General features: G+C 38.9%; 1 protein-coding gene across 6 annotated transcripts in view; it reads right to left on the bottom strand.

Annotated features, from left to right (window-relative positions):
- Positions 1 to 25,246, bottom strand: part of FBXW11 (F-box and WD repeat domain containing 11) — a 92,829-nt gene that overhangs the window by 53,479 nt on the left and 14,104 nt on the right. The window contains exons 2-3 of one of the 6 annotated variants that reach the window (XM_026710335.2): positions 21,046 to 21,125; positions 12,567 to 12,668 (exon numbers count right to left, since the gene is read on the bottom strand). The exons of 1 other annotated variant lie outside the window; for it this stretch is intronic. In XM_026710335.2, coding sequence (XP_026566120.1) covers positions 12,567 to 12,617 — 51 coding nt within the window. In that variant the 5' untranslated portion in view covers positions 12,618 to 12,668; positions 21,046 to 21,125. Of the gene's footprint in view, positions 1 to 12,566; positions 12,669 to 21,045; positions 21,210 to 25,246 lie in introns of all 6 variants that reach the window. 4 more of the 6 variants (XM_087918619.1, XM_087918608.1, XM_087918631.1 and 1 more) reach the window with 4 other exon arrangements.

Below are 25,246 nucleotides of genomic sequence, written 5' to 3'. Positions count from 1 at the left end.
TTAAGGCCAGGAGGTTTGAGGCAATGTAGTTCAGTTGGCAACATGATCAGTCATACAAAAACAGTGTTCTAGGATTTTATAACTATAATTTAAAATTATAGTTTTATCATTTATATAACCCAGGAGTCACATACTTTGAATAGTGCTGTGTCCTATGCCAACCTCCGCATGGATTGAAATAATTGGCTAAGTTCCTTCTCCAAATACCTTCAGTAAAAGTATATAGAGATCATAAAACAGACAGCTCTTTGTGGGATGTCTTAATTTGCAGCCTAATCAGGAACCATCAAGAACACACCAACGCTGACAGGGCAAGCCACTTGTATATAAACAGAGAGCAAACCCCACTCCCTAGCACCTAGAACTGATGGTGTTATTTGCTTGGGTAATGAAACATCTGCAAGAGAACAAGCAACTCACAGAAGATCAAGGACCCCCTTTAATTTATTTTCCCAGCATCAAATGGTTCTTTGTGACCCCAAATTAATGTTTTTATTTGACCAGGCTTCTGAATATATTAACAGAGGTATGTAGCATTCAGAGCCAGCTAAAATGCTTTAGATTCTGCATGGGCACCCTTGCTTTACTTGTCATTAGCTCCCTGAGCAGCTGGTAAGTATAGCAATGATGACTGTGCAGGATTTGGTGCATGTTTGTCTGCTTTGCATCCGAATATGGCATATGATAACTTTATATACATCTGGTTTTGATCTGTGATTTGTTCTTCTTAATGTTAAGGTTTGATCTAACATTTTTAAAACAGACAGATTTTGCTAAAGCTCCAATTTACTGATATATTCAGTTATTACACCTCACAATTCTTAAGTAAGCTGATTTTTTGGTATATCATTAATATGCAGTACAGTAGTAACCTCTCCCATGTATTAGCAACCTAGGCTATGTCCTTCAGCACTGCGCAACAATGTGCATAAAATATGATGCTGCCATTATTGGGGTCGGGCTCTAAAGCCGAATGGCTTTCTACTCCAATTAAAAGCCAGTCTCAGAAAACAGTCTTTCCCAACCCCAGAAGCTTTGAAACGAGCAAGTGCAACTTGTTGGTTTACAAGGTAAAGAAAGGTGAGACTGACTCCCAAGGCAACACTATGCCAAACGCTATGTCACGATTACTAAATCTGCAGATAATACAACAGTGGTGGGACTCATCTCCAGGCGAGTCTGCCTACCGAGATGAGGTGGACCGATGGCTTTTGTGGTGTGGAGTCAGTAATTTGGTCCTCAACACCAATAAGACCAAGGAGCCTATAGTGGACTATAGAAGGAACAGATCAGACATCCAGCCCTTGCTTATCAATGGAGACCAAGTGGAGCAAGTGGCCAGTTTTAAGTTTCTGGGTGTTACCCTAAAAGAGGACCTGACCTGGGGTGCTCACATTGCAGGACTGGTCAAAAGGGCCCAGCAAAGATTATACGACCTGGGACTTCTCAGAAAACAACAACTGAATGAAAAACTGCTGGTGACCTTCTACCGCTGCACCATAGAGAATATCTTAATTTACTGCATCTGTGTATGGTTTGCCAATTGCACAGTGGCAGATAGGAAAGCACTCCAGAGGATTAACGTCATTGCCCAGAAGATCATTGGTTGCCCTCTCCCCTCTTTGGAAGAGCTTTATAGTTCCTGCTGCCTTAATAAAAGTTCAAAACTTTCTCAAAGATCTGTCTCATCCTGGGCAACCCTTTTTTTGAACTATTACCATCTGGCAGACGGTACAGAATATTAAAAACAAGCACAAATAGGCTGAAAAACAGCTTCTATCCCTGGGCAAGTAGCTCTTTTGAATTCTGTGTATAGTGCAGTGTTGGTGCGCTGTTACAGGTTTTCGGTTCAATGTGGGGAGCGTGAGAGATGTGTGTGTGTGTGTTTATTTTCATGGTCATGATGTGCACTGAAGATGGTGTTTGATTTCATTGTACGAGGTGCAATGACAATAAACTAAACTAAACTAAAAGCACTATGTTGCTTTTCCTAGTCTGTAGAACCTGGACTAGCACATTGCTTGATGCATCATCATCTACTTTTCTAAAGGTAAGACAAAACACTCCAGAATTTTATATATAATTGATTTTGTGTAGCAATACATCCATTAAAAAAAAAAAAATCTTCCAACTATAAAACCAGAAACTATCTATCCTGACAGTGGATAACAATGAAAAAGTGGGATGGGTCAGAAAAGGCGGGATAATTTTTTTCTGCTTATTAACCACATCTTTATTTTCCACGTTATGGAATTTTAATAGCTGCTTATACCACTGTCTTACCATAGCATCTGATAGCACTGTTTTGTTTTCTTAGGGTATCATTTATTCTTGAGAATGAATGTTATGAGGGTGAAAATACAACTGCCATTACTGGGGAGAATATCTGAGATTTAGATGAAGTTTTTGCACAGAATGTTATTATTGTCTCAGGCAATACCCGATTTGACAACTTATGTACCAATTAAACATTGGCAGAAAGATGGTGGAGAAAAAAACCCCACAAGTTAAATGTGAGGTGTTACAAGGTGTAAAGAAAATGGAATATCAGGTTTACCTGATTTGAAATTATAGTTTGTAGCTTATTGTTTAGTTTGGATGAGAGAGTGGATTTTGCTGAGAAAAAGAAGGCTTTTGTAGTTAAAAGGTCCTGACTTGAGATTTTGATGACATGGGATATTTATGGAACACCCAACATTTCAAACTTTTTATTTATTTATTTACTTTTACTTATTACATTTCTAGGCTGCCCATCTCACTTATACAGTGACTTCAGACAAAAAGCCAGGTTATGTCTGAAAATACCTTTGCGGTGCCCAGCATAAAAAGCATTTTATAGAAAAGAAATAATAAGCAAATACAAAGGGCTACCTTATCGTGACTTATTAGAATTTTGACAGGGAGAACATAAAATTAAGAGATCTGGTGGCAGAAGGACATACCTGTCAATGGTTCTCTAATGTGCAATTAGAAATATTTTTAGTAGACAAAAGTACTTTTGGTTTTGAGCAGTATAAAAGTGAGTTTGAGTAAAAATAAACTTCTACTGAAATTTGAACAAAAGAATAAGTGAAAGAATCTATGATGCAATGGTCTAAATTTTTTGCATATGATATACAAATGCAACAGTAGGAGAATACATGGTTGAAAGTATCAACATTTAAGATTTATAATCTTAAAGAGAATTTTTTATCAAATGACGTTGATAAATGTCACTGGAAAAGCTTTCTAGAATTTGTAAAGGTATTTGAAAATTTAAACAATTTTATCATCCTTGGTAGACATGCAAATCAGCCAGAAAATTTGGGACTGAAATGCATACCTAATTCAAGAAAAGTTTAAAAGATTATAATACAATTGATACCAGAAGCTTTTCTTTTGGAACAAATCAATAAACCTTTGGAAAAAAAGTCATGGAACTTTTATGTATGATAACTGCAGCAAGAAATATGCATAATGTTGAAAAGATTGAACATTGCTCACAATGGAGGAGGATGAAGTTTATGGAACTTGTGGAGATGGGGCGTTGGTTCTTACCTGATACGCTTCTTTTCGTAGAGCTGTAGAGAGTGTCCAGGTTGGGAGGAGCTCCAGTCTCGGCTCTCACAGGCTGAGCTTGAGATTGAGGCACGCCTCTCACCATCACGTGGTCCTCCGGGCGCGCCCCAGTTTTGCGAAGACGAGAAGGAAGGTCCTGTTCTCATCTTACTCAGGAAAAAAGTATTAGTTTGCTCGGTCGAACAGCAGGGTTTCCCACCAGACGGCCTACGGGTGGGGCTGGACACTCTCAACAGCTCTACGAAAAGAAGCGTATCAGGTAAGAACCAACGCCCTTTTCCATAGAGCTGTCTCGAGTGTCCAGGTTGGGACATACCAAAGCTTGGCTAGTCCTGCGGGCGGGCTCCCGCCTGGAATGGGACCTCTCCTGGAACCCTGATGACCCGCTGGAGGGCACGCCCAACAGGAGAACCCCTCGGAGGTTGGAATGCCTCAACGAGAGGGCCTGATGAAGGAGACGGGGCTGTCTAAAGGTAGCCCTGCCGGGATGCCACGGATGCTTACTGAGACCGTGGGGCAAGGAGACTAGGTAGAGCGGCCAAAACCTTGTCAGGGACCCGGCACGAGGAGCCCGGGCAGAGGCGAGGATGGAAGTTCCCCTGAGAAGACCTAGCCAGAGTGAGGGAGGCGCCTCAATAACCGGAGGGTCACCGTTGCGAGGGTGGCGATGGGACGCCCTAGGGTGTTATGGGATAGACCCTGTTGGGAACCCCCTGAGAGAACTCCAGGTCAGAGTGATGGAGGGGAGACGTAAGGAGTTCCCAAACTGTGACCTGTGCTAGTGGGGACCAAGTTTGGTTCCGCCCAGAGCGAGGCGGTCGGCCCTGCTCAAGAGCCAACTGACCGAGGACCGCCCCAGAGGGAACTAAGGGTAGTAGTGAGGACCAGGGCAAGGGGTCCGTGTATCTGGATTATGAGGCTGTGGGCCGGGGCCCAGAGAAGGAACCCCAGCTAACATGGGGTGGGGATAAATGTGTTGCCGGCCAGATGCCCTGGGGCAAGGTGAGGAGGACAAGGGTGCTCCAGACTATGAGCCTGCGTCCGGGAGCCGTATGGTCTACCGGGAGTCTTGGTATGGAGAGGTAAGGCAGATATGAGGATTAGGCTTCCCCAACGGTTTGGGCAAGGCTGAAGAGAAAGAGATTTTGCAGGAGTTAAGTGTCAGAGTGGAGCCAGACTAGGCGAGAAGCCTGAAGAGGATTGGCTTTCTCGCTCTCCTTCTCCTCGCTTTTATACTTGTTTCTTTCTTTCTTTCTTTCTTTTTTTTTTTTTTTTTTTTGGGAGGGGGCAGCCACCTGGGGGCGACTGCATTATCGGGAACGACGGAACAAACCTCTCCCGGATCCCCGGGAGGGCTTCCTGACGAGGTGCCTCCGGACCTGTCTGGTTCCGATCGGTCGGGAGGCCTGTAGGGAGATGATTGGTAGTACCTGGGGAAGGAGGAAGAGCAGGAAGAACCTTGGCGAGAAGAGGGAGAGGAACCTCTGAAATCAGACCTCCTAGCAAGAGAAGGGAGATATTTGCGCTTGTTGCGGGTCTCGGCCAGGAATGGGTCGAGAACCGGTCCAAATAGCTTCCCCCAGAGATGGGGGCTGATGCTAGCTTAGCCTTGTTTTTTACGTCCGCCTGCCAGTGGCGGAGCCAGAGAAGGCGACGGGCAGTGACCTGGGACGAGATGGCCCTGGTGGAGAATTTTGCAGCCTGGAAGGTGGCGTCTGCAGAGAACTCGCTGCGGCCAGGATCTTGGCAATATCCTGGTGCGCTCTGAGATTAGCTGCGGGACGTGCTGCTTGAGCTGCTGGAGCCACTTGATGGAGGTTCTGGTGAAAAAGACGCGGCCGTGGAGGCCCTGACCGCCCAGGCATCAGAGAGATGAGCGCGGCGCAGGGCCAGTTCAGCTGCTTGTCCTCGGGCTGGAGAGCTTCGAGGGACTCGCTGGGAGTTGAGCGGGAGGCCAGACCTACTACGGGCTCGTCCACAGGGGGGATCGAGCAGGAGAGAACTGCGGTTCAAGATTGAAAAACCGCTTGTCCTGGGCGTTGGGAGGGGGAGGAGGCCCCGAGGAGGCTAGCTGCCTTGAGACCATGTCAGAGAATATGGGTGGGACAGGAATCACTTCGGTTTCCACCACAGGCTGGGAGAAAATGGAGTCGGGAGGAACCCCGATGCCGCTGGGTTGGGTGGGGGGAGGTTCAGGCCCGAGGTATTCCTGGCCTTGAACAGGAGGGACCTAAATAGATGTGGTTTAAACAGCCCCAGAAACGCGGGCTGGCCTGGAGAGAGGCCCTCGTCCTCCGACATGTCCCCTTCTGGGGGCCTGCTCCCGAGAGGAGTTCACTGTCTACGACAGACCCCAATTCGAGATCCTCCTCGTCCCCAAAGAGGGTAGGGTCCCCGAGTTCCTGGGCCTCCATCTCCTCCATCTCCAAGGGCAGGGTCAAGTCCCCGTGGAGAGCTACCTGACCATGCGAAGTTGCTGATCCTCGAGCCTCGGGGCCTCAGGCCTAGGGGCCAGACCGGTCAGCTGCTGAAACTGTTGTGCTATCCCGTGCCGGATGGCCAGCTCCATCGCTCGTTTGAGATTTTCGGGATTTCCACCGTGGGGGTGGGTGAGGCTCCTCCGGTGCCAGACCTGCAGCAGCGGGGGAAGGTGGCCTCAGGGGCCTGTCCAGGCTGCGATGAAGAGGCAGAAGCAGGGGAGGAAGGAGGATGGGTGGAGGTAGAGGGAGTGGGATTGGAAGGGTCCAGAGGCACAGAGCTTGACTCCTTAGAGCGTCTGTCAATCTCCTTTCAAGGGCCCTGTGTCGCCTAAGGGCATCCCTTTGAGAGGCTTTGGATGTTTCCTGTGCTTGTTTGCGCAGGTGGTGAGACTTAGCCTTGGCCTTCAGGGAAGTGCCACGAGATGCATTGTCGTCTGCCATCTGGAGAGGAGAAAGGAGGAAAAGTTCTTGATTAACGTGAGGTGATTAACAAGGCTGGACACAGCCTAAGCAGGGGCCGGGAAACCCAGTACTCGCTTTCGCACCCCCTAGGTCAAGGGCAACAGAGGTGCTTTGCACATTGTTGAGAAGTAGGGCCTAGCCCAGAAGCCAATTGCCAAAGATGGATGCCAAAAACCGCCCCTGCCGGGCGGACCGGGAAGGGGGATGGCGGAGCTGCTACCTCCCTTGCTGGGGAGAGACTGTGTAGCCAGTAGACTCCTATATCTAGAGGAGTACCAAGGCAGGATTGCAAGGTACCAGCAGGGATTTGGACATTCCAAGGATCTGCCCAGGAATCAAACACAATGCGGCCTGCAGGTAGGCCTCGAGCAGTGGCAGGCGTCCCTGGGGCTACCAACCAAAAATTTTAAAGTAAAGTGCCATCACGGGTCCTCGGACAGTTGCACGTTTGGATGCGGCCTACGTAGAGGCCGGGATCCTAGCGCACGTTTCGCACCCCCTTTTGATCAAAAAAAATTTTTTTTTTTTTTTTTTGTATTTAAAATAGGAGGCTGTTGCACAGCAGGGCCTAGCCCAGAAGCCAATTAGCCAAAAGTTGAACGCCAGGCAGCTACCCCTGCCGGACGGACCGGGAAGGGGATGGCAGAGCTGCTAACTCGCCTGCTGGGGGAAGGGCTACAGAGCCAACTAACCCTGGTTAGCCTGATAGAAACTAAGTGCAAACAGGCAAGGATATAGGCAGTCTGGAGTCTGCCTATAAAACATTAAGAAAAACCCTGTTATAGGCCTCTGAAAAATGGCGCCCGGCCATGCGGCCACACACAAGATGGCGGCGACTCCTGCCACTCCCAAGATGGCTGACGCCACAGGGAGCCCAAAATGGAGGGCGCAATGACGAGGCAATCCCCAGCGCGGCTATCACCCAGGAGAAGTTAAAAGGCCCGGAGGCCACAAAGAAGTACCTGGGAGAGGCAGGGAAGCATCTCCCTGGGTTAGAGGGCGTTCGTGGGGGAAACGGCCAAAGAACAAAACCAGGCAGGAAAGAAACGATGCAGCTTCGCAAGGAGCGAAAAGGCAGCAATCGGAGGGGGGCAGCGCTCGAAGCGCTGGATTCTCCCTTAAAAGGATAGTGAAACAATTCCCTTAGAAGAAAAAGGCTCCCTAGGGAGCTCAAACCTCAGTTTCCTGCGCTGTCTGAGAGTCCAAGTTGATCAAAAAAAAAAAAAAAAACACAAGGTGCTAGAACGACCAGGAGCAAAAAGAAAACCAGCCTGACTGCCACGAGGCTGAGCAAAAAACTGGGGCGCGCCCGGAGGACCACGTGATGGTGAGAGGCGTGCCTCAATCTCAAGCTCAGCCTGTGAGAGCCGAGACTGGAGCTCCTCCCAACCTGGACACTCGAGACAGCTCTATGGAAAAAGCAAAATTAACATCTTTATTCAGCGAAAAGACAGATATCTAAGTTTATTGCTGACTGGAAATCCCTTAAAAACACTTTGCATGAAACAGAAAAAAAATGAATTTATGATATATGGTTTTGACTAGAATAAATTGAAGAAAAAATGAAAGTAAGAGGTAAGAGGTAACTTTATACTTGCAACTGCTGTAAAGAAAATCATGAGCTGCAGTTTTTCCTGCACATTTGTCCTTTTCTTTTTTTCCTTTTTTCCAGTTTTATTCTAAAGATTGGTTTTTATTAATTTTTAAAGTTTTTTCAATATTTTTCAAATTATTTTATTGATTACAATAGAAAATGTTAAAAATACAACTATAAAAATATAACAAGTGCTGAAAAAATGAGAAGAATAGAAAGAAAAGAATAAAATGACCAATACAAAGTACAAAAATAGAAAAATAAAAAATATAAAAAGTAAAAAAATAAAAAGCAACTTTAACCTTCATCATGACAAGTATAATTTTAGTAAATTATCACTATCTCTTAATGTACAAATGCACTCCACATAAATTATCATTTAATTACTGTATTAACAAAATCTTAAAGAAAGTAATTCCTAATTAACAAAAACCCATTAATTATATCATGTTTGCATATCATTCTTATAGCATGCCATATTTAAAGCCACATTCAATTTGATTTCAATTTTATCTGGTATAAGTTGTTTTTCCATGCCAGTGTTTGCCCATCATCCATCCTTGATGTTATTCTCAGCCTGAGTCCCAAATCTCCAAAAAACATCCGCTGTTAAAAACATTCTGTTCCATTTTATATTAACGTGTCTAATCTGTGCATTTGTCTCCTTTAAGTAATCCTTCGTTTTCTGCAGTTCCCTCTAGAGCCCAATAAAGTACCTTAACATGTTATCTTTCCACCAAACCAAAACAACCAGAATTTTCCAAAGGGAAGATTATTATATTAAATTACAAATTCTCATTTCAAAACCACCTTGAGCCTTAGTTCAACTTTTCAAAATCATCGTTTTTAAACTTTCTATTGCTCTTTATTTAAAAAAAAAACACCCTATTTTTCTAATTCCTTAAAATTCAAATGTCAAACCTTTCACAAGGAGGAATTCACCCTGGAAAATGCAATGAAAGTTGTCCTTAAGGTTTCAAAAATAGTAAAAAAAATATTTCAAATGTGATTAAGAAATGAGGCTAGGTTGGATGTTTTGTACATCAAAAAGGCTGTGTTATGATTGTGAGCAAACACAAAATCCCTAAAACCCTCAACTAAGAAGCTGATTGCATATTCCTGCAATCTACTCACAAGCAGAGGCTATACGGAGTATATATGGGATACTTCACGCTCTCCCTTTGCTCCAGAAATACTTCATCAATCCAGATCCTATATCCAATCATGATCTCCATTCAAGGGACATCAAGCTTGCCATGAATCCTCACTGGAAGTTTTTATTTTTCTTTATTAAAATCTTAATATGTCTTCTCCACACCATACAATTTTAAAAGCATTTAACTTTTGTATCTGTGTGCATGCATGCCTTTGTATAAGGCTTGACTCCTGATAGTTGCTGGACTAGTCCCTGCAGTTTTGTTGGCAAGATTTTCAGGATTTGGCCTGACATCCCTTAACAGAGATAACTTCCAATTTACCTGGAAGATATCTGACAAAAGCTGCACTTTATGGTTTCTTTAACACATGAGATACCACCAAGGAAAAAGATCATTGGAGAAGAGGGTCCATTAGCTTACCACTAAGCCAGCTGATTAACAATAGACATTACAGAGCATTTGTTCTCACTAGAGTCAACCCATTCTCTTCAGCAGTTATTGATGGCAAATATCAAAAAATTCCCTTCCACAGCTTGGGACTCCCGTGACCATCACTGGTAATGTTGCCAAATTCTGTCTTGCTGCTGCAGGAGTGAAGCAACCACAACCATCCAACAAAACTGCATTTGTGCGTAAGTTTACAACCCTTCCCTTTCTCTTTTCTTTTTAACTGTGCACCACAATCCTGAGGTCTCCCTTTCATAGTTCAATTAAGAAAATGTTATACTTCATCTCCCATAAGCTATAGCCAGTAAGAGATTAAATTAGAGAATACCAACATTTACATTTAGGAATAATGATCCCAAGTGAATTTGATTTATCCAATCAATTCTTTACAAGATGTAACTTCTGAAACATTTGAATTAGGCCCCAGAGTCTATCTAAAATTTGTTGGTTAGAGCCACCAAGGTCCATCCTCAAATTTCGTATTTTGAAAAGTATTCCCCCAGACTTTGAAAAACACAATCCTCATATATCAGAAATGTAGCATACCAATTTAAAATGTCATCTTATTTCCGATAATTATTTGCCCAATCACTCATTTTGAAGCAATTATCCCTTGAATTTTATTGATGTATTATTGGAAAATATTGCCCATTTTACAACTTCTGATTCTACAGTCCATTTCTGTTTAGGCACAGACATACAAAGAAGGTTGGGAAGGTTTTCTATACTACACCACCCCCCCAAAGGAAGCTGACAACGTAGTTTTATTTGAATTGATATTATTCTCAGACTGATTTATTACAGAATCACATTTGCTCAGAGGTTGTATTTACTGCTGCCAATATATCATATGAATTCGCAGATAGCACAGTAATGAAAGCTAAAGTTTAGCCACAAAATTAAAAAGGACAAATCATTTATAAGCAAAACCATAGAAAATAGTTTTCATGCATATATTTTCACACTGCCAAGCCAATTCTGTGTTTGCCATTCACAGCATTCCAAGCATATATCACACTTCCATTGATTTAACTTCACACATTTCAAGAACAGCCTTATGCAGTATTTAGCAGTGATGGACTTTGCTCACTGTAAGAATCTACAAGGGATATTCCAACATACCAACTATCTACACTAACCCAAAGCAATATGATGTAAACTTTTACAAACTGTTTTAACATGCCTTTCAGGATTGTTGAAAAACAGAATTTATTTTTAATTTAGAATCAAGAACAACATAAAAAATATTTGGGCTATGCAAAACATTATAAAGGGGCACTTAAGTTACATTGACTAAGCAAAACCCCTGTGCTGTAAGTATCAAAATACCTGCATCTTTTGGAAAGTTCATGTAACTTCTTCAAAGGAATTCTTTGGCTGTCCACACACGTGTGCTGCTTAACTGAACAATAGTATTTATTACAACATTCAGGACAAACTGCTAATATGTATCCTTTCTGATGAGAATGGAGAGTTTTAACAAGGATATACATTCACAGGGAAAAATGAGTATTAACCGAGAGGGTTTGCTTTGGTTAAGAATAGAATTACAAATACCTGTATGAAATTCAATTGATGAGATAGAAAACTCTGCCTACTATTACCAGTCTCTTTATTATCTGCAAAAAACAGTTACAGCTAGCACAGAGAATTTCAGGGTCACCTTATGAATTAAATCCCATACTTTTCTGAAAACAGTGATGAATTTTCGGCTGACTTTAGGGAAATAATTTTTGAGATAAATTGTTGGGACAACTAATTATCTTCCATAATGGCGGAAGAGGAAGGTGTTCTTCCTCAAATTTTAAGCATACCTATAGGCTACATTCACAAATTAATGATCGACTTTCAAGATTCACAATATCTTTGCCTACTTAAATAATGTTTAGTTCTTTGGCACATTGTGGAAAGATTCAATCAGTGCAGTGAAATCTCAACATACGAGATCTATGCAATTTGCAGCAGATAATGCTCACTAGACATATTTTAAAATAGCCCATTATTACATAAAATGATCAAGCATTTTCAGTTCTTTGCAGAATTGTTTAATAAAGATCAACCGTAATGAATCATGGCTTCTGTTTACTGAAACATGCATATCTGTAAATGCATGTTTTGTATGTCTCTATTTTTTAAGCTTTTTTCCCTGTTTGTTTAGAATTTTAGGAATTTTCTTTGTTTTTTATATTTAGTTAATTAAAACATGTCTATCATTAATTCCACTGATAAAATTACGAGAGGTCAAATCTCTGAATAAGACTAAATATTTTACTAATTCAGCTTTTATAAATAACCTAACCCTATATAAACTTTAATTTGTAATTTAAAACAAAATATCTAATAACTTTACTTAATTAAAAACAATTTCCTACTTTAAAGAAATTAGGGCCAATCAAGTAGATTTCATGTTATTATTTAAAGGATTTAACATTTAAAAGAAACAGCCATTGATTCCCTTTCTTTAAAAAGTGTGTGCGCGTGTACATTAGGGAGCACATTGTCAAAAGCAGTATATATTAAATTAATAGAAATAATTACCTGCTTATGTCTACGTAAGAATTTTGATACTACCTTTCATCCATTGTTCCAATAATTGCAGCATGTAACACACAAAATGAACACAGGCAACATGCATTCTTCATTTGCATTGAAGAAACAGGTAGAGCAAAATGCTTACCTTTTTTTACTTAAGAGTAAGTGTGTGTCATACAGAGTCCTCTTAAGGAAGACTCCTGCATCATAAACTAATGAGAATAATACAGAAAAACATTCAGAAGACTTAATACAATTTAAACTGAATCCAGAGAGATTTTAACAATGACCACAGCATACGCATAACACATTTACAACAAGAAAGAAGAAAGGCACCTGGAGACATCTGACACTGGGCATGCTCTGCAGGCATCTCAGTGCGCACATGCTCTCTACCAGGTTGGAGCAGCCTAGCCACAAAGACCTTGGCACAGAACACTGCAGGATGACAAAAAGGAAGGAAGAGAAGAAGCAGTTAGAGGCCACAAGTTACTAAATGCAGGTAACTTATTAGTATGTTAAAATGCATACGTAATTAACCAACGGTATGCAATTGGCAATGTTAAATCCCAGATTGTCCAAAGATCCTAGCCACAGAATGCTGCGGCTATATTGCATACATGAACTACATGTTCCAAACCATCTTCTAAGTTGGGGTTGGATTTTAAGTCAGTCATACTCTGAGATAAATATATCTTCAGTTAATCATAATTAGGGGTGTGAAAAATTGTTTGTTTGTTTTTTCAAAGAATGGTGATCTATTCTGAGGCTGGAATCTCTCATTATTCGGGGCTTAGAAATTTCATGAGAGAAAGTTCTTCATCCTTCCAGTCTTGATTAGCTTTTCAAATGGGCTTTGCTGAGGCTTAAATCTCACTAATACCATGCAGGGAGCCCGCTGATGTTTCTTGGCAAAACAGAAAATGCCAAACAGCAGTTTCTTAGTAAATGAGGCTCCAAGACATCTAATTGTTTTTCCATTGGCTTAATCCCTTCATCAGCTCAAAAATGTAGTAAGTGGAAGTCCAACTTTGGAAAATGGAATTCAAGGAATTCTTCTGAATTCTAACTTTTTGTACCAAGTAATTGCCTCCCTCCTTCCCTTCCAATATGTCGAGTTAAGGATCTGATTCAATGTTTTGTTGATAAAATATCTATTTAAAATTTAATACTAAAAATTATTTGCTGGTGAATCAAAAGTTCAGTTGAGCATGATTCTTTAACCATTTCTATGAATACATTTCAAATTTAATACACTTAATTATAAATGCTTGACTGCTGCAAATATTTATGATTACTGGATCACATAGGTGCTATTAAAGGTGGAAAGATGACTTTTGAAAAACACCTTTAAATAACTCTAGTGGATGCCTGGTAGACTCATTATGAGGAAGTGCTTTTTTCATTAAAAAAAAGTTACTGCAACTGACAATTAGATCTGAAATATCCAGAAATATTAGCAATTTATGGCATTGTGACTTCTTATCTGCTGTATGGGCAAAATAATTTTAATGCTTTATTTTTATCTGTCAGTTTTAAATCTCTATTATCATTTTTTTTTAAAAAGGTATTTGATAAGACTTGTGTTACCCAACCATCACATTCAAGTTCTACAAGCAATTTATCAAGAGCATAGTCTAAGATTTCAAAGCATAACAAGATGGTTTAAGGGTTTCCTAAAGACAACATATGTGCAGTGATAAATAGCCTGGCTCCTTAATTCCAGTTCTATAGTGAACTTTTGCAACAACTGAAATTAAAGTGATACTAAAGAAAACTATTTGAATTTGAGTTTCTTCCCAAAACAAGTTGCCTGTTTTTCCTGTTTTTAAACCACTTGGGTTTCCAAAAGCAACAAGGACAAGTGTTTGTCCTAATGCAAGTTGCAACATGAGTAACATAAACCAAAGGCTGCTTTGCAAATGATGAGGAAAGCTCAAAGATGGTTACAGCTGTAATGCACAGAGCAGAGCTGGAGTCAAAACCTATTGCACACAATCCTCTACAATTCATGCCAACGTGCGCTCCCAAAATATTGTAGGATTAATCTCTAGGGCTCCTGAGGGACATACATACCAATGCATGAAAAAAAGAAAAAGAAATCACTTCTGATTTAGTTATGGGAGCTTTTTTTTCAGTTGAAGGACTTAGCAAAAATGCATCTATTTTCTTTTCAATATCACCCCCCTCCCCAGCTCAGTCCTCATATAGGTCCTAAAACTTGAATTTAAAAAAGGAGATTGATGGTTTGTTAAAAGGGGCATCCTGGTTCTATATAGGAAATAGAAGCATATGTAATTTCAAAATAAATTTATATCCATAAATTTATGTATAAAAACAATGAAGGATGCAGTACAAATAACAAGACAATCAGAATAAAACATTAATCAATAAAACATTAATCAATGTTGTGTAAGGGCTTTGCCTCAATAAGCCCCCAAAATATCAACACATTGGCTCTAAAACTGCATTTCTAAAATTGTTACAGTGGAGATTACCACACTGACTAAATTTGTTTGAAGGTTTGATGCAACGATTTACACTTCACTGATAAAGAATATTCTCCATGTTCAGAAGATCCCAGGTTGTGTTGAAAAGCCTTTCAGACTCTTTTACCTATGAAGAGCTTTATTAATCAGTGTACAAAATACTAGTGAGACAGGCCAATGTTTTAAATCAGAATGTTTTAAATCAGAATAAAGAAACTGTAGAGGGTTGAATTAAAACTTTTTCTTTTACAACTGGCACTGCAATTTAATAAAAGGGATCAAAATGAAGCAACAGGTGTCCATATAGGACCGGGAGCAGGGGGAATATTTGCTGATTTCTCCTTTCCTCTCCAGTGCAACAACACAGCTATTTAAAAAAGGCCTCTCAAACTTCCATAGCAAGTTTGGGAGTGAGGACATGGGGAGAATGCAGGTGGCAGAAGAACTGACTGAAAGGACATTTCCTTTTTCCAGTAGACATCTGGCAATCTGGATCCAATCCAATGCTTTTATATACACATATATAACATAGTACTATCACAATCTATATGAATGCTTGTTTTCAAATTATGTCAATTAAATGGAATGTATCTTAATCTAAAGCCAAATTATAGTTGTGCTATCACATATTCAGTTGCTACCATGTGGTTGGTAATATTTTGGTTGGTAATATTTAAATATTCACGAAGAGATAACAAGGTCTTTTTAAAAGCCCAGTCCAACTTCATTCTGTTCTCAATATAGAAATATTAATCTAAAGAAATCAAACATCCTCAAACATCCTTAAAGAGCTGCAACCTGAGCAGCGTAACCTAATTATAGAAAAAGCTCAAGTTTATCCATATAACTTTTGATACCTAAGTATCTGTCCAGTCTTTCCCAAATTGCTATCCTTGGTAGTATTAAACTAAAATTCTTTCCACCCACACTTGGGAGTTATCACAGCTGTAATCCTGCCCAAGAAATCTAAAAGATACCAAGGTGCACCAATCCTTCCTTCAATTCATCCAGATCACAATGGGCTCAAAACAAAGGCAACACTTGTCAAGACAACATAGATCAAATATGTGCAATGAAAAGGAAGAAGGAAGCCATAACATCTTTGCTAATTGACCTAGGAGAAAATTCCAGATCCAAATTAAAAAAAAACCTGTATATGTGTGTGTGTGTGTGTGTACAGCATGCATATGCTGTTAAAAATGGCAAAAATATTACCTCTTAGTAACAATAAAGTGTTCTTATAAGCACTGGAAGCATTGTTGATGAAAAAAATTAAACATATAAGTTCTAGAATAAAGCTTCCCTAACCTAATTTTATCCATATATATATATATAAACAGCAGATAAATGCAATAGCATCTATCTAGGGGCTAGTATAGAGAAGATAATATGTGAAGTTCATCCTTCCCTGTCAAAAAACTCTCAATGCTTTATTGTGTGTTAAGCTTAACTTCAAACAGATAATTCTCAACTTAAAACCATTTGTTTCGCAACTGTTCAAAAGTTACAAAAGCACTGAAACAATGACTGATGATCAGTCCTCACACTTACAATGGTTGCACTGCCCCTGCAGTCACGGGATTAAAATTTGGGCTTTTGGCAAGCGGCTTATATTTACAATGATTGCAACATCCCAGGGTCATGGGATTGTCATTTGCAACCTTCCCAGTCAGCTTCTGACAACAAAGTCAATGGTGCAAGTTTGATTCATTTAACAACTGTGCGATTCATTTAACTGTGGCAAAAAAGTCATAACATTGGGTACTACTCATTTAGCAAACACCTTGCTTAACAATGTAAATTCTGATCCCAACTGTGATCGTAAGTCAAGTTAGTTGTGAAGTCATGTCTGACCCATTGCGACTTCATGGATAACGTTCCTCCGGGCCTTCCTGTCCTCTACCATCTTCTGGAGTCCATTTAAGCTTAAGCCAACTGCTTCAGTGACTCCATCCAGCCACCTCATTCTCTTGTCATCCCCTTCTTCTATTGCCCTCAATCTTTCTCAACATTAAGCTTTAGTCAAGGACTACCTGTATCTAAATCTGTTTGATCACTTTTTTGCCATGAGTTTATAAGCTTCAATAATTCCTCACTGATTTATATTTTATATTGTTTTTAAGACTTCCCAATTGTATTATTTCCACACCTGATGACTCTTTCAGATTTCTGGTTGCTTTGGTGGCAATTTTCTGTCTCTCTCTTTAGTTCTGTAACAACTTTTGATGTTTCAAGCATGGTAGCTTATTCTTTTCTTTCCTGCATGAGACCCTGTTAGTATAAAAGTAATATTTTTTAAGGATATGTACAATCAGCAAATGTTTTTACATGTACGACCACAATTGAGCCCAAAATTTCTGTTGCTAAATGAGACATTTGTTAAGTGAATCCTGCCATTTTACCATCTTTCTTGCCACAGTTGTTAAGTGAATCACTGCAGCTGTCAAGTTAGAAGCACTGTTGTTAAGTAAATCTGGCTTCCCCATTGACTGCTTGTCAGAAGGTTGCAAAGGGGGAAATCACATGATCCTGGGACACTGCAACAGTCATAAGTATGAACTAGTTGCCAAGCATCTAAATTTTAATCATGTGACCATAGGACGCTTGCAACAGTGCTAAGTGTGAAAAATGGTCATAAGTCACTTTTTTTCCACTGCCATTGTAACTTTGAATGGTCACTAAATGAACTGTTGTAAACACAGGACTGCCTGTATTTAACCATTCATCCTACCTTCCAAGATCCCTTGTCTAGTTAGCAATTTAAAAGACTGTATAATATGAGTAGGTATATGTGTTTTTGCCTAAATCTGCTTATAAGGAAATGCATTTGCCATTTTAATTTCGTTCTCCTAGCCTGGAGAGATCCTTCTGGAATTACCCATAAACCTTTTTAATTTTGTATAATTTGGAATAAAATTATTTGGCCCTTCAACTATTTAAATAACTTATGAATTAGGTTATACATTAAAAATAAAATGTTACTATGCTATAACAGTCAACATATAGTATCTATACTACAAAAATTTTAAGAACTGTTATGTCCTCTGGTATGCAACAGTGTATATACTTTCTTTCACATTAATTAGGCAATACAATAGTTAAATATAGCTACATTTCAAGCCATATACCACAAGCCAGTTTCAAGCCATATACCACAGGTTGGGCTCAGTAAACCTGCAGTTAATTTAAATGTAAGGTTCTGATCCACATATGAGTTAAGGTATAGCTATATAAATCATATACTGTGGTTTAGTGTTATTTCCAAATGTTGCTACTTCGTTCCCTTTACATACTTACATCATTAAATTTTAAAAGATGCTTACACCTGCTGCCACAAATACTTCAATATGAATATTTTAGGCTACTTCCTGCAAAAAGCATTTTAAGCAGTATATTTCAATATCTGTCTTGCATTTAGCTTCCAGGGTGAAAAATCCAAGTATATCTATCAATTTTAAAGTGTACTTGAACTATAAGAAAAATACATAAAACCAACAATGTGATGTGCTTTATTCTATTTTCAGTTTTCACCTAATCTAAACTTTTGCAACATGGATACTGTAAACAAAGAGCTGTATTAATCTATGGTATCTAAAAATCAGGTGCCTGGTAGCATCTTTTTTGAGTGACAAAGGGGATTCTAGCCCCTTTATTTATAAAAAGGCATAAACTTTTGTGAACGTTAACTTTATCAGATGCAAACAGCGATTTTAAAGAGGCAAGGCCAGGGAAGACAAGGATTGTTTTGTAAATGCAGGTGAGAGATTATAAATACACCAATTAGCAAGTGCAATTTATTTAAAAACCCATCCTTTTTCATAATTTCTACTCACTTCTATCACTTCCCATTGAATACCTATAAGTTAGCATAGTTCCCTTTAGTATAAAAAACCAGGTTTCACTGACAAAGAAATTGCTGGCAGGGTTCATGTGTCAAATTAAGCTGTATTTGGTTTCAATTTTTAATTTATAAAAACCAGCAACTGTCAGTATCCATAATTTGTATTTAGTCAATTCACAGCCAGAGTTAGGCAACTAATTACTTAAGCTTCTGAAGACCCAAGTTATTTGTTCAACAAATTGTATTTTAAACCACAGCTGCATATATGTAACCTAGCCAGCGGGTTGTCAGCCCCTTTATTTGCAGTTCTTAATCAACCACATAGCTAATTCCAAAGGAAAGAGTATGAATATCATTCATTTCTCTAAACCAGGTTTTATCTACTCCTCAGGAATCCAATGGCACAATGATAGCTGATCCATTTGTTTAAGATTTCACCAATAAGTCTCCTCTATCAGTTTCTTTGAAATACTATTTATTGTTCTTCACCTACTCAGTTCTCTTCTAGCTAAACTAATTTTCAGTGTAACTGTTTGTCTGAACAAAATAATTAAATAAACTGCAGTGACACAGTTATAGGAAGCTCTAGCCCTATATATATACATACAGGAAGGTGTGTCCTCAGAAATCAGCTCAGCCTATCGGACAAGGAAAGGAAGCATTTCCCATGTCTGGATGCTCTGAACAGCTCATCAGGAGAATGGAAGGAGTCCTGCTGTCAACACCAATTATTCATATAGGATAACAGTCAATTGCTGGAATACCACTCTTAGTAGTCCAATGACATGAAGAAGGCGCATCCATACAAGTGGCAATCCATACAATCCATCCAAAATTCATAGCGAAGATTGACCAAAGCACATCTTTATTACTTCAAAACTTGGCTGTCAGCCATTATACCAGAGAGAAATACTGCTCTACTGAAAGGATAACACAGCAATTTTGTTTCTTTTTAATATAGCCAGTTATGAGGTATTTTTATTTGGTAAACCTATATATATATATATATATACATGCCATACATACACGTTGCTACAACTTTAAAAGCACAACTATAATGACGTGGGAAAATATCCGAACAAAGCCGAATACCATATTCATATCCATATCCATATCCATATCCATATCCATATATATATATATATATATATATATATATATATATATATATATATATATATATAAAAATATACTGTCTTGTTCAATTTTCCTTTGCCTGCATTTTACATTAATAGTGTTCTTAAATTTCAACTAGAGATCAACAGAAAAAGCCATATGCTGTATTAACATCAATACCAAGTATGCAAGTAATCCAGATGATCCTTGTAAAATACTTTCAGTTTCTCCTGTAAGCAGTAAAATGAGATTATGAGTAAATCTTCTAAATGTTGTAACTGACTTAGCCCATTTAAGCAAAATAACTGTTATTTTTAAATAATGAAAGGTGCCATCTTTCTTATATATCAGAGCTCCCAACCTTTCATTTATACTGTCTACTACACGAATATCACAAAAAAAGACTTAACTGTGAACACTGAGATGTATTTGATTCTTTTCTACCTACCAGAAATGAACTTTCCTAGTACCTTAATAATGTTTAAAGATCTATTTTCGGTAACTGAAATCCATTGAGAACATCAATCTCTATAAGATTATAATATTCTTAAATGAAATATTGTGAGATTTTGTGGAAGAATGCCAAAACATCATGAATATTCAAACAAGAAAAGCGTTTTTTAAAAAAAGGATTCAGAATTCTGGGAGATGAAGTCCACAAGTCTTAAAGTTGCCAAGTTTGGAGACCTCTGGTCCAGACTATGGACTATGTGCAATGTTGAAACTACCAGTGAAAATAAAACCGCTAGTAAATAAAATTTAATTATAATGGAACATTTTTCAAGAGAGCAGGATAATATAAAAATGCTGTGTGCTATAAAGTTTGGGGAGTTTTTGTAAACTTGTATTAAACCAGACTTGTTAATGTTCACAAAATGATGAACCACAATTGTTTATTTAAAACAAAGGTTTTTCTCCTCACTTCCTTTAGTTTCTACAGAACCATGCAACCCTGACTTGGGATTTATTTACATGCATATAAAATTTCAATGAATTTTGATGAATCCATCAGAAAATAAAGATACACAAAGAGAACTTATTATGCACATTAAGTTTGTAAATATTCTTATTCTTTTACTATAAATTCAGTTCAATCTTTACACTACAAAGCCAACAAGTAGAGCTTTCTGGCAATTTTTCCTTTGAATATTTTTTTTAAAAAACCATATATTTTACTCATAGCCCACCAATGATTTTTCATTTGTCAAGACATATGTTAACTGATAAACTCCACCCATGTGGAAAAGTGCACACTGGGAACACCTGTCATCATGTAAGTTTTAATGTTCTGAGAACTTGATGTAGAAGAACATATTGGATTAACCAAAAAAGACATTTGTAACACTATTTAGTACAGGGAATTTCTTACCTGAAATTCTGTTTCTGTGCTTCAGATCCACCAATCCAGAATGAATGGGAAATCGAATGGGTGTTCCTTTTCACACTTGTCTGTCAAAAAAGAGCAGCCAATCATCTTCAGCTTGGTGTATCTACTTCTTTTCTTGAACGAAATCCCAATATGCACACCTAATGCTGTTAGAAAGACAAGGAAACCTGTACAGCTAGCAGGATTCCAGCAGTCATTAGATCAGATGAAACAACGGATTGGTGGATCTAAGACAAGAAACTAAATTAAAGACAAGAAATTGCATTGTCCCATAACTGAATCAACCAATCCAGAGCAAACAATTTTGTTTTTTTCACCATCCACATGAACTGAAAGAAACAACTGACATTGTCCCAATATCTGGGCTGGTACAATAAACAAATCTAGTATTAAAGTTGAGACTAAAAATATACATGTAACTCTTCAAAACTATCAGTTGGCAGTACAATAGAGGAACTATTATAGCAAATCTATAGAACATGTCCAGTATTCAAAGAGTTAACTTGAACGTGATCATAAAGATTTTCTGAGGGAAGAAACTCAGTTTCAAAAGAGATCTGCTATAACTGAAAAAAGCCAAGGAGAAAGGATGCTGGTTTTTGGACTCATGGAACTAATTCATATAGTTCTGAAACGGTACAAAGACATTTAACCCCTACGTGTTATAAAATAAAGCCTTAAAAAAAGAAAAGTCTTGTTTAAATCTATTGCACAGTAAAGAGAACTGAAAGCTACTAGTAAAGGTATACATAATTTACAATAATTAACATAGTTAATTACTCCAACTTAGGAGGTGCTCTGTACACTATCGTTAAGATGGGACTGGGCTCCTAGCTATGCTCCTGATCATCTGGAAAGTTACAAATGGCCATATATAGATATATCATTGGAAGCAGTACAACTATGGTTTTCTTTTTTAACCATTTTGGTATTTTTAAAGGCTGAAATGCTAAATCATCTTTCTGTACTTAAAAAGCACTATCCAAAATTCCTCTAATTCTGATTTCAGAATGTTAAGAAGGGCCATAAATTGCTCACACCTGCTGTACGTAATCAATAATTTGCTAAACTCTAAAATTAGCACAGGCACAGTTCTTATCTTTTGTGGTGACTAAAGCAGGGCTGTCAAATTCGTGGCCCACAGGCCAGATGCTGGCCACATCCATGCCCAGTTTAGTGAAGGGGAAAAAATTGTGATACGCTATGGGATGACACCGTGACAAGCTTGACACCCCTGGACTAAAGCAATTAAGAGAAATGAACATCATAGCAATATCTCTCATATACTCAACATTTGGCTCTGAGAAACAGAACAGGAAAAAGAAGATACACACAAAAACATACTTTTTATAGATGGATTTTAGTATCATTTAAATTATAGAACTATATGGACGTTTTGAAAATCTTTCTCCAGTAGGATTTATATGTACCAGAGAAACCAGACTGCCAGATGCTTTCTTCTCATGAGGCCTGTTAATATTTGCGGAGAACTTTCAGCTATTCACAACCAGCCAGTATCTTCATGTTATAGTAGTATTAACGCACAACATAAAACTAGTATATAAGGCTGCATAAATATTACTAGTTTCCAGCTAAGTCACAGGGCCCGTTCTAAACCAAACTCGCTTTCTTCTCATTGGGAAGCTTATCATTTATTTTTCAGCAGTCTTGCTTGCAGAGCTTGACATTGATTTGGGCTGAGAGGAAGCGATTAGCCCAGCATCATTAAGCTGGCCACCATGCCTAAGGGAGAAGCTAGAACCTCTCTGCTCTTATTCCAGCACCATAACTACCAACCTTGCTGGTTCTCATAGCAACAGTATAGTAAAACATCGATTTAACAGGTCCTCATTCAACAAAATCTTCAACCAGACATCTGCCTGAAATAATGTATAACTCCTTAGTATCCAAAGTAGTCCAGATGATTCATGCAAATCAATGTTAAATTACATTATATGTATATACAAGTGATGTAAATTGCTGCAAATGATGTACTTTCGGATGTAATTGACCTTTGAGATTAACATATAGCTCCACTCCCAACTGATAAATTAAATCAAGGTTTCACCGTACATGTTACCTGGGATAGTTGAAGTTAGACAATGTGCCACTTTTTTTCTTTTCTGCCTACTGGGCTTTCCATGAATAAATAGTAGGCCAAAGTTAAAAACAAAAGATTTGGGGGAGGGGGAAGGGGTGGAATTCTACCGGTTTGGCCCAGTTCTATAGAACCAGTAGCTCCTAAGAGAAGCTGACACCAAACTGATTCGCTGCAACAATCTTCTGGTCTTCTGTTTGGCCCACCCACCCGCCCGGGCTCTAGGCTGTCCTTTATTCCCTGCTTTTTCCTCCTCAGCTGCTTTGCACGGCACACCTGAGTGCCACTCGTCAGCTGGAGGTGAATGCTTGCCGGAGCCAGTAATTTGTAAGTAGTGCGCAAAGCGCACGCTCACCAAACCAGCTGTTATGCCGGTAGAATCTCACTCCTGGGAGTGGGGACTTTATGGTCTTTTAAAAACTTTTACATTGTAAGCGACCCAGCTTAGAAATAGATGGCCTCTAAATTTGATAAATAAATTCAAAGAAACTGAACTGGAGATCTTTTAAGAAGCAAGATGGAAAGAAATCAAAGAAACAGAACCCAGCACAAAACTTCATTCAACTTTATTTACACTTAGATAGAAATAATTATTAGAACAACAATTTCCTACTCATTTAATAATTTCTTTTGTAGTCACATTAAAATAGCCTTTTGCTGAATGTTTTAGAGGGCTCTATTCAATAACTTTCTTCGATGCATACAATCCAAGTACAGGTAGTCTTAGACTTATGATCACAGTTGAGCCCAGAATTTAGTGAGAAATTTGTTAAGTAAGTTTTGCTCCAATGTACAATTTTTCTTGCCACATATGTTAAGTGAAACACTGCCAACTGTTTAGTTAGTAACAGGGCTGTTAAGTGAATCTAGCTTCTACATTGGCTTCGCTTGTCAGAAGGATGAAAAAGATGATCACATGATCCAGGACACTGCACTGCATATTTAGTACACGTCATAAATATGAACCAGGTGTCAAGCATCTGATCGTAAATCTTGTGACCATGGAGATGCTGCAATGGTCATAAGTGTGAAAAATGGTCGTAAGTCACTTTTTTCATTGCTGTTGTAACTTCAAGCATCACTAAACAAACTGTTGTAAATCAAGAATTACCTGTATAGCTAATGAGAGTTCTATTCTAACTGTGCAGAGTTAAATGATCATTGGTAAAAAATACAGGAAGCAGCAATATATTTCTCTCCCTTTCTTATGTCAGACTAGCAGTTTAATAATGTTATACAGCTGTGTGAAAAAGTCCTGCACATTTTCAGTTTTAAGCTGTATTTACATGTTTAATCAACTTTTCACTCATAGAAACCACACAAAATTAGTACTTTGTTGAAAATTTCTGTAGTCGGATTGAGATGCATAATTTTTATTAATATAACCAAAGTCTTTTTAAGGTTTTTGGGTGAGTTTATGTGCTAAAACAAACACAACTTTCATTTACAAGAATGTTAGGATCAAAAGTAGCCAATCAGCAGCGAGCTCTGGCTGACCAATCAAAACACATAAAGGCTAAATCTATGAGCCAATCAATGTTGTCATACTCTCTGACTATAAGTAGGCATGAAAAGCATCAAGAAATTTAATTTAGCTCTGGCTGCGGACAAGGATGAAGGCCTTTGCTTTCACCAGTACTGAGCAGCAGCATCACATCATTGTGCTTCATGAAGAGGGTTACTTCTATACAAAAATAGCCAAGAGAGTGAAATGCCATTGCACCACAGTGAGCAGAATGGTTGAAAAATATCAAATAACTGGTTCAGTTGATGATAGGCTCCATTTTGGAAGACCAAGAAAGTTGACAAAACAGCAAGATCAGGCTCTGCAACGCATTTTGATGGCTGACAGGAAGCTCACCTCACCCCAGATTACAAGAATTTGGGGTAAAACATGTGATGTAAAAGTGTGCACAAGCACAGTGCGTCGCAGACTGCTTGCCAGAGGGCTCAAAGGCTGCAGGGCTTGAAGTAAACCTTTGTTCACAAACGCTCACCACTCTTGACATGCGTGGGCCAAGAAGTATGCCAAGTGGACCAACGAACAATGGGCCAAGGTCATCTTCAGTGACGAGAACAATTTCT

The sequence above is a fragment of the Pseudonaja textilis genome, chromosome 1 (genome assembly GCF_049901715.1).
Source record: "Pseudonaja textilis isolate UNSWEBS1 chromosome 1, rPseTex1.2, whole genome shotgun sequence".
Taxonomy (NCBI): domain Eukaryota; kingdom Metazoa; phylum Chordata; class Lepidosauria; order Squamata; family Elapidae; genus Pseudonaja; species Pseudonaja textilis.
This window is presented reverse-complemented; position numbering and strand designations above follow the sequence as displayed.